The sequence below is a fragment of the Bombyx mori genome, chromosome 11 (genome assembly GCF_030269925.1).
Source record: "Bombyx mori chromosome 11, ASM3026992v2".
NCBI lineage: Eukaryota > Metazoa > Arthropoda > Insecta > Lepidoptera > Bombycidae > Bombyx > Bombyx mori.
The window spans coordinates 593,645-604,395 of NC_085117.1; the positions used below are offsets into that span (position 1 = coordinate 593,645).

Below are 10,751 nucleotides of genomic sequence, written 5' to 3' on the forward strand. Positions count from 1 at the left end.
CTCTGGGTGGTTTGTTAGCCGCTTGGCCTGTGTGAAATTGCACTAATGTGGGGAAGTGAAACGAAGCCGCTGGACGTGGCTTCACTCTCTAGGGTTCGTCCAAAAACTCCACAGAACCCTCAGCAAATAACCACCATTTAACTGAGACTCTTATCCCAACAGATTTCCGATTTATTTGGGAGAGTCCTTTAGAAATACCGTCATAACTTGAAGTGCCTTATGACAAATCCTATTTTTTGTGAGTCGATTTGGATAATTCTTTTATAAATTTTTTGTCCCTACCTATACGCTGGTAGTCTATAAGGCTATTTCAACTACGCCCTGACGAGTAGGTGAGCTCACGGGTTCATACTGAGATAATTTGCTAATACTGGCCCTAGCAAGAGCAGTGCTTCGCAGAATCTATCACCGGATCGGAATCGCGACCCACTGAGATGATCCGGCGAGAAACTCAGTGGGCCTTTTATTATTGAAGTGATCACTTGCTATAGGAGGGTAAATCGCTTCGTTACGTGACGCGTTACGGCGCCAGTCTGTCTGGCGTCCCTTTCTCTCACGCACACGGTAGCGGTAGTGAGAACGTATGTGACTCCTAACTATTGATATATCTTTTTCAATTTATCTTACAATTTTTCTTACATTATCATATTATATATATATCATACATAAAATTTAAGTCATAACTTAGGCTTTGTCTCGAGTTAAACAATTTCAATATTAAATAGTTCAACTTAGATTAGTTTAAGTCATCACTCCTGTCGGGCGACCCGAGACGCAAATCTTTTATTTCAAAATCGGCGTATCTCGTGTGAACCATGTTTGAATCACATCAAAATACGACCAGCAGCTTACGAAGTTATTCTTAATAACGCATATTTAATTGACTAATTGGCTGCATTGATGATATTCCTCAATAGTATTTTGTCGAAATCTGTTTTTCTTCTTTAGTATAATTGTCTATATTGTCTTCTTAGGTTTTCCCCGGTATAATTCCAAGGTCCACTTCTCTATTTAAACTCTTTCGACTATGCCCGGTCTTCGGTGCCCTTCTGGGTGATGTTATTCTCTTCCATATCCGCCTTTACCACATCCAACCAGCATTTCTTGGGTCTACCGTGGGTTCTTGGACTTAGTGCGAATTTTATTATATAACATCCTTAAAAGTTCAAAAAGACAGGTTTTAAAGACACGACGTTTTGTCAGCTCGCGCGGGAAGCTACCGTAGTCCTTCCTATTTCTACCGCAAAGCAATTAGCTCCTCTTACGTCACCACTATCGCAAACCGCTCATACATTGCTGATGGGCCAAGACTATAGTGTCAAATCTCTTCACAGAATCATGGGTCGAGCTGAACTCTGGCGGCGGCCTGGCTGCGGTCGAGAATGAATACATACGACTCCTGAGGGAAGCCCAGCGCGAGAGTCGAGACTCCTCCGTCAGGCACTCTAGGGCATCCAGCGTGAAGGGAAGGTGAGTGGAAGCCGGCGATAGGACCTCTTGGGAGTCCAGGCGGGTAGGTACCACCGCCCTGCCTATTTCTGCCGTAACGTACCTTTCCACGTGTGTCAATTGTGTTATTACAAAATTAAATTATTTTATTAGATTTGTGTATTAAAAGGTGTAGGTTAAATTTTATTCAAAATAAAAATTAAACCATTAAAAGTTAAACGTAATGAATTATTTATACGTAACGCGTTATACGTGAATACCCCTATAACGCGTTTTTCTATAACGCGAAATGTACCGCGTTATAGGGGAGATAACTGTGTTACATGATGTTATTCCTTTACCATGGTCTATCAATCGTGAAGATTTGTTAAATACGTATTTAATTACAAAATTTTTTGTAATCGTCAACGGGATTCGAGCCTCGGCAAGGTCGCGTCGTTGGATACTCAGAACCCACCGGGCGTCTTATCTTTCAGGCCACGATATGTTTCGTTTTTGTTTCCAGCCCGAAGTCTCCTCCGAACAGCCCGAATCTGGAGCCCTCCACCGAGGATGAGCTCAAAGGTGTCTACATCAACTGCTGGAGGGTGAGCCATGGTCATATCTCGTAACAAACAGAAGTCTGATTGATCATCATCATCATAATTCGACTATAATAGCTTTTTCCTCAACTCCATAATGACTTTTTGGCGGGAACGCGAGGAGTGAAGTTGTGTGATTTGTTTTGTTTTGTCTATTTAGTGTTTCTTGAGGTTTAAATGTGTAATAACGGTGGTTTATTAACTGTTTAATATCTGTGAAAGTGCACAAATGTGGGAGAATGAAACAAAGCCGCTGGACGTAACTTCTCGGGATCCTCCAAAAGGTCCCCTGACAAAAATCCCAGTAAATGACCACCATTTTACTGAGATTATATTACATCCCATATCATCTCATTTCATTTAATTTCATCCCAGTTGATTAATGTCTCAAATTAATCATCTTCATTTCATTTCACTCCATATTATCATTTTTCATGAAAATAAGAATATAAATTAAAATAAGACATGACTTAAAGGTCTTAGTTACCAGGTTATAAAATCCTTTAAAAAATAATCAACTCATATGTTGTTCATTATATTACAACAGACAGAAAAAATCTGCTGCAGATCATCTCTCATCATTCAAGTTTTAGTTTTTAATACACTTTTAGTGCTTGCTTGCTGAGTTTATTTTCAGGTATTTTGTAGAAATTAATAAAGTTTTTATTTTTTATTTTTAAATACGTGCCTTATAAACTTTAAAAAAATAAAAACATACAAAAATCATTGTCAATCAATGAATTCAAATTATTTTGCACAGTGAATACTTAACTTGAATGCTTTTTACAGCATCATTGTGCTTATAATAGCTTGCTTTTTTAAGCATTTTAACGAAATTAAATTTATAGCTTTTTTTGTTGTCGTTGTTTTCGTCAGGATGACTCCAACGATTGGGTCTGGGAGTGGAGCAGCCGTCCCGATCAGCTGCCGCCCAAAGACTGGAGGTTCAAACATCCTCAGAGCGTCCGCGGTCCTCCCTCGGCCACCTCCTCGATCGAGGTGCTGGAGCAGCAGCTAGCGCCGCCCGTTATGCAGCAGGTGAGCGAGATTTTATATAGCATCGAAGGTAGAAAAAAGTCTACCTGGTTGAGTGTTGGTCCCCATGCAGGGGAGCATCAAGAGCTGGATGACAAGAGCTGAGGGTCGTGCTCAGTGACGGGCAATTGGAAAGGCACATGTTTTTTACGAGCTCACAGCCCACCTGGTGTTAAGTGGTTACTGGAGCCCATAGACATCTACAACGTAAATGCGCCACCCACCTTGAGATATAAGTTCTAAGGTCTCAGTATAGTTACAAGGGCTGCCCCGCCCTTCAAATCGAAACGCATTACTGCTTTACGGCAGAAATAAGCAGGATGGTGGTACCTACCCGCGCGGACTCACAAGAGGTCCTACCACCAGTAAATCCCACATAAATACAGCATCAAGAGCTGGATGAGGGGAGCTGAGGGTCGTGCTCAGTGGCGGGCAATTGGACAGGCATATGTTCAGCTGTGGACTGCTGCAGGCTGAAGGTCATTCCCGATCCTGCGGACAGAATGGTAAGCAGTCGACGTCGCCCCAAACACGTCATTTCAGATTCTCCCGATCCACTAACGGTGCTTTTAGGTACCTCAAGCACCGGTCATCGTTCTCGTCGAACCCATCGCTTACGACGTAGGGCTCGACGAATAAATTAACCCTCAGACACAGCCCACTGAGTTTCTCGCCGGATCTTCTCAGTGGGTCGCGTTTCCGATCCGGTGGTAGATTCTGCGAAGCACGACTCTTGCTAGGGCTAGTGTTAGCAACGTCGTCAGGTTTGAGCCCCGTGAGCTCACCTCACGTTAGGGTTACGCTGATATAGCCTGTCAAAGCTATCACCTTAGATAGGAAAGAAAAAGAACATACGCTTCATCAAACTATAAATATCGATGTATATATATAAATTTACAGAGCCACTGTCTGTCCGTACGTCGCACTTGTCTGTTCAGTCGCGGCGCCATAGTGGCGGTGCTAGCCACCAACATCGTCTCGTTATTGCTCGGCGCCGGAATAGGGTGAGTTTTGTAGTCGATAAATCGACGGGCGAATGACTGTGTTGGTTTAAGCGAAATTTTGGCGACTTCACAGGAGAGCCATTTAAAGTTTGAAATTTCGTACAAAACCAAAAAAACTTCTTCAGTTATTCGAATTGGGTAAACTTAATAGAAAGCTTAATGAAGAACATTGAATTGTCGATGCTGATACCAAATGAAACGGACCTTTAATTACAAAGATAAATGTCGCTTGAATCAGATAGTATTTCACCCCTCGATACATATATTATTATATATGTATATATATATATATATCGTCTTCTCGCATTAAAACTGTATAATCTCAAAACTTACTAATTTTACAGGAGAGTGTTTTAAAGGTTTAACATGTGATATTTTTAATATTAATCATCATCTTTGCAACATTTATTTTTTTATCTTTTAGCAGTTACATTATCTGTCTTTTAAAGTAAGATAAAAAAGTATTAATTTTGTTACTAGTACTCAAAATATAGGTCAACTAAAAAAATAAATTTAAAGTAAACTACGCTCTTTTGACAGTATTTTTGAGGAAAATACTGGTACCATACCATGGTAAAAATACCAAATGAATTTTATTTTTTTTATTGCTTAGATGGGTGGACGAGCTCACAACCCACCTGGTGCTAAGTGGCTACCGGAGCCCATAGACATCCACAACGTAAATGCGCCACCCACCTTGAGATATAAGTTCTAAGGTCTCAACTATCACAAAGCTGAGCCGCGACCATTTTATCTCCACTGTCAGTTTAATTAATATATTGTAATATTTAGATAGAATTAGAAATCTATGTCATATAAATTGAGAAGTTATTTGTATTGTGGAGTTAATAAATGTAATTATTATTATTATATTATTATAAGTATAGTTACATGATTCCGAATATTAATTCAGTTGCGAATATTTTTGGAAATTGTACACTTTTAATGCGAAAAGACGAAATGTGACAGGAACTTCCACCGTCTCAGTCTTCCGTTCAATTGGAACATTTGGCCGCGGGTCAATGACCGCTGACGATACAACATTTTTATAACTACCCTCTTGATACCATTACCAGTATCGACAGAATAGAAAATGTCAGATGAACGTTTTTTAGTGTTTCTATGGGTGGTAATGTAACTCGCGTCAGATTCGTTACGGCTAAAGAGAAAAGATACAATTTAGAACGAGCGAGAGTGAGAGAATAGACAGAGCGTCTCGCGAACCACTCGACCGCGGAGAGAGGGAGAAAGCGAGCTAGGTCGTTTCTCTTGTATACAGCATTCCATATTATGAGACAAATTTGATTTAATAATACTGCACACCGCAAAAGAAGTTTCACTTCTTTCACTTGCACCAAGTTGCACGCGCGCCATTTTTATTTTTTTCGTTTGTAACCTAAAGCGAAGTGCGTCTTCCTCACTAGGCCATGACGACTTATAAATACATGTTACCTTCTTCCAGCGTCTGGCTAAGCAAGAAGGGAATGCTTCCGCCCAGACTGATCGTGATCAACTGAACCTTAAGACTGACATGTTGGCGAGCATGCGCGCGGACATGCTCGGGCCGCCGATGCATTGCGTGTTTTAGTTTAGAACGCTACGCATCGGTCGTCGCTAGAACTTGAAAAAATGTCGCGCTTCGCCGATGTCCTTGGGCCGCAAACGCTGATGCGGCTGTTTATTAACAAAAAAAAGCTTATGTTTAAGTTAATAATATAAAATAAATTCCTTTTATTGACACACACATTCGAATGGTAACATAATAATAATAATATGTAAATTAAATTTGTAATATCACTTTTGTTCGCAATTATACGCAATACACAATAACTTGGCGTTGTAAGAACATTATAAGTTTGATATATATATATAAAAATTGTATATTATATAGTAATATCGTGATATACACTGTTTTTTAAGGCCAATAAAACTAATTTTGGCTTGAAACATGATCGCAATGTCTGAAATACATTAAAAAATTTATTACATAAAATTTAAATCCAGAGGTGAAAGACTATTTGGTTTAAGCGACATTTATCTTTTTAATTAAAGGTTCTTTTCATTTGGTATCAGCATCAACAGTTCGATGTTTTTATAATTGAACTTCAATTATGTTTAGTCCATTCAAATAGCTAAAGAAGTTTTTTTTTTATTAAATAATATGTTTCCAAATTTTAAACATTAAATGGCTTCCTCGTGTTAAATTGCAAAAATGTCGCTCAAACCCAATAACCTTTCACCATTCCGATGTATAAATTAAATGGCCATTACAATAAATGTAATACGGAATCAGAATTCGTATTGCCAAGGCCATGAGAACGGGTGAGGACATATCGCCGTCTCCCTCTATCGGGCGCGCAATAATAATTCTAGTTTAATTTGTAATCTATACATATAAATAAAATTGGAGTGTCTGTTTGTGATATTGAAAAAACCGCTTTTTACTACATAAATATGAATATATATACACGGTAAATACACCAAAATAACATTTTTTACAAATTTTGTCTGTCTGACTGTCTGTTTGTTTGTTTCGGCTAATCTCTGGAACGGCTGGACCGATTTTGACGAGACTTTCACTGATAGCTAGCTGATAATATAAGGAGTAACTCAGGCTACTTTTTTTAGACTAGCTTCGCCCCGCGACTTCACCCGTGGTACGACAATAACCGCGGGTAACATGGCGGGACTCAGTTTAAAATAAAATGCGTCTAAATACACAATATACATGCCCTCTCTTAATACACGATCGTATGTTATTGAATTGTCAATTTAATACAAATTTAATAAATAAACATTATCCAGATATTAGTATTCGAAGCTCTTTCCATTATTTACTTAAATATAATCAAGTAAAAACATCAAAGAGATACAGTGAATTAGGCTATCAAGTTAGCGTTAAAAAAATATCAATTTTTATTGAAAATTAAACAAAAATTAACCTAAAACTAAAAAACGAATATAATAACTAAAATATTTTATTAAATGGCTTTAGGCAACTTAACCTTTAGGCAAGGTTCCGAAGAAGTAATATGTTCGTTTTTTTTGGTCAATGAAATAAGTAAAGAAAAAATATGGCCGGCAATTCCCTCCATTTTCGTATTAAATTGACAAATTTGCATTCGATCGTAGTAGGTACATACATAATTAATGTTTCTTATCTATTATAATAAATTAGTTTAGTACTTAAGTTAATATAGAAATATAATAAATATAGTAATTTTTTTACTGGAAACTGCAATGTTATTCAATATTGACTGAATTTTTTATATATTTGGTCTTTATAGGTAGTTTGATTTCGGCTTTAAGCGAATGTAATGTTTACGTTCATTGTTATAAGGCCGATTCTTGCGTGTATAAGTTTTGATTTTGTAGACTGTCAGCAGAATTGCGTCGGCCGCACACTGTAAGAATTGATTGTCGGAAATGTTCTTTGTCCGAGACCCCGCAGACTGCAAGAAAGACGGATATTTCATAATTCCTTAACGCGTACACGATCGTCGTGTGAGAAATGTTGCTAAACCAGCTTTAGTGCCGGCGCAATGTCTGTCCCGGATATAGCAGCCGGATACCCGATCGATCATTCATACTCTTCTAGCTGGAGCGTTAGAAAGAGATAGAGAAAACGAGTTCGACGACAATCGTGTAAGTGTAAAAGGCACCTTTGCTAGGCAAGTAATTTTCTGATATACACGTCTCACAATGTGCGGCAGTGTTTGTTCTCCGACAGTTGGCATTGTCATCGTGTGACACATATACCGGCTTACACAATATCAGCTTACAAAATGTACTAGTTAAAAGTATAATATTTCATTATTATGATTCGCTTAAGGCTTCGTCAAACAGAACGCGTAATTAGCGCGCGTCAGAGCGTTAAACTGACGGTGCGCTATGACGCCGAGATGCGTTGTACTAATATGGTAATATACTGTCGAACAGCCCTAACGGCGCGACACAGCGTTGCGTACTTATAGCGCTGGGGCTCTGTCTGACAGTATGTTACCATAGTAGTACAACACATCTCGGCGTCATAGCGCGCCGTCAGTTTAGAGTCCTGACGCGCGCTAATTACGCGTTCTGTTTGACGAAGCCCTTAGTCGGTCGCGCTTCAAGACTTTAGTATTTTATTTATTCGAAAATTGGCGCCATTTTCCTGTTTTGACACATTTCATTGCCTCTTTAAATTTACTATTACATGCGTGTAATCGATCGTACTGTGTTTTTTAATTACTCGATTTTTTTTTAATATTAAGCATCGGCGTTATGTATATTTATCTCAAATGATTTATGGATTTCTTAAAATTTAGGAAATTGGCGGATTTTTAGGCAAAGGAATTTCACGAATGTAAATTAATTTTATTAAATGAATAAGGAGTCCATAATTGTTTTCGTCATAATAATGTAATAATATGTATAGAAAGTCTTAGGTTAAATTTTTCATAGTATAAAATCGCTAGTTTGTTTCTTTTTTATTTTTGTTATTAAGAATGTATCTCGTGGATTGGCTCAGACTTTTTGCTAGTAATTGGCATATAAACGAGTATATTTGGGATTGAAAATAGTTATTTGTTAATTGACTAATAATAACATGTCACACATGGCATGCTGCATATATATAAGAAAAAAAAAACTTGCAATATAGTCATAGAATATTTTTTTAATTTATCATTGCAATCAGTTAACTGACGAGCAATTTTACGACCACTAGGTGAGGCCTAGAAAAAAATACAAAATTTTAAATATGTCTATTATTAATATAAATATAAAAAATAATAATGCTTCTCCGTTTAAGACGTCTTTGCCGATCCGCGTGACATACAATGTTAATAATATGACAGATGTTTGGTTAGAAATTGAGCAGCTAAACAGAAAAATGTTTATTGTAAATTTAATTGCAATCCAATGCGAATCCAGGTAATATGTAATGAAACGAGTTTAAATGAACCAATGAAGAAACAGTTAAGTTAGTGGATGCATAAGAAAAATGTAATTAAACTACATAATATCGTGAATAAAAAAAGTAACTCAATTGATTTGGGGGGCTACGAAGACTATAGAGTTTGTTGGATTGAGACCCTGAAAAAAAAAGCTATAAGTTTTATTTTTAATTTTAATAAACTCTGAATACATGTTTATAAGTCGGAAGTATAAAACTATTTTCTTAAAATTTTCTAGATATGCCACTTCAGTTCTGAAGGTGCAATATTAATTATTTAGTCTCAGATGATTCGGTGTTTCCCGACAGAGAAGCATTATTGGATAGTCTTTTATTTTGAAATCTAAAAACATTCTTCTTCTACTGTGTAATTTTTTAACAAATTGAAATTTGTTCCAAATTGTATATTTCCACGGCGAAGGCACTGAAGCTACGCGCGGTAAAATTAAACAAAATGGCTGCTGTTTTTTCTTTCAAATTCGTCTTGTCATTATTATAAACTTTGTGTGTAAATATAATATTGCGTTCACATTATCACCGTAATATACTAAGTGCTTAAATATAAGAATGCATTTTAATTATTGAAGTGGTTTTATTTTTAATCCCCCAGTGTGCTTGGTTGATAAATTTATTTATTTTCGTTTAAAATATGCAGTATTTAAAATCTATTTCTTTTTTACTATTTACGAAGTGTTTGTTTCGTTGTTAATGCAGTATCCTACTCTAATAGGTTTATGACGCTGTTTTTTAAATCTTTCCACTTGCTATTTATCTTTCCACTATGGCGCTATCTTAATTCTCTCCCTACTCCTTACTTCTACCTTCCATGCAAAATTGAGTGGAGTAAAAATTAAATGCATTTATAACATGATCAAATAAAAAAAATAAAAAACTGTCGTTTCAAATTGTTATGGCTCGTAAATACATAGGGTTTATCAATGTTATCGTGGCTGACAATGTTTAAGACACAACAGCAATCCTGCCTAATCATAGGCTATTTTTTGCAAAAATACTAAAGCAGTGAATAGAGGTATGATTACACTCTCTCTTCGATCGGTCCCTCACTGCTGAGGATCGTGACTCCGTCCGATTCCGTCAACCAGCTGTCTCCATCGATCCCGCCCTGCAGCTCGGTGGAGTGCGTCGCTGACAGGTATCCCCAGTTCCTCCACTATTTGGTCCGACCATCGTTTGGGACCTCTACCCCTAGGCCTTTTTCCCTCAATTTTACCGGTCACCACAAGGCGTTCCAAATTGCTGGTATCCCTGCGTGCAACATGACCAAAATACCGCAATATTCTTTGTAGGCAGGTTGTGGATAGACGTGGAATCTTTTCTATTTTTAACTGCTTGAGAACAGATATGTTGGTGCGGCGGGCCGTCCATGGTATTCGTAGCATACGTCGCCAGCACCACATCTCAAAAGCGTCGATTCTCTGCCTATCTGCGGCTTTGAGTGTCCACGTCTCTGCACTGTATAGAGCAATGGAGAAGACAAGGGTGCGGACCAGATGTATTTTAGTCCGGTGGGTAATATTACGGTCTCTCAAAATGTTGCTCAGTTGGGTCATTGCAGATTTTGCCATGCCAGTCCGTCTCCGTATTTCCGGTTCGCTACTTCCTTTGTTGGTAATCAGTGAGCCAAGGTATGGGAACTGGGTTACGGTTTCGTAGTCATGTAGGACATTGTTGCGTTGGATAGCTTTGAAACGGTCAATGATCATTAGCTTGGTCTTGGATTTATTA

General features: G+C 37.7%; 1 protein-coding gene across 2 annotated transcripts in view; it reads left to right on the forward strand.

Moving 5' to 3' along the window:
* LOC101741938 (BCL2/adenovirus E1B 19 kDa protein-interacting protein 3) overlaps window positions 1-9,587 on the forward strand; it is a 30,508-nt gene extending 20,921 nt beyond the window's left edge. For both annotated transcript variants that reach the window (XM_004922113.5, XM_062670926.1), the window contains exons 2-6: window positions 1,335-1,470; window positions 1,955-2,036; window positions 2,907-3,068; window positions 3,966-4,069; window positions 5,532-9,587. In XM_004922113.5, the coding sequence (XP_004922170.1) occupies window positions 1,335-1,470; window positions 1,955-2,036; window positions 2,907-3,068; window positions 3,966-4,069; window positions 5,532-5,586 (539 nt within the window). In that variant the 3' untranslated portion in view covers window positions 5,587-9,587. The remainder of the gene's footprint in view (window positions 1-1,334; window positions 1,471-1,954; window positions 2,037-2,906; window positions 3,069-3,965; window positions 4,070-5,531) is intronic.
* The last annotated feature ends 1,164 nt before the right edge of the window (window positions 9,588-10,751 follow it).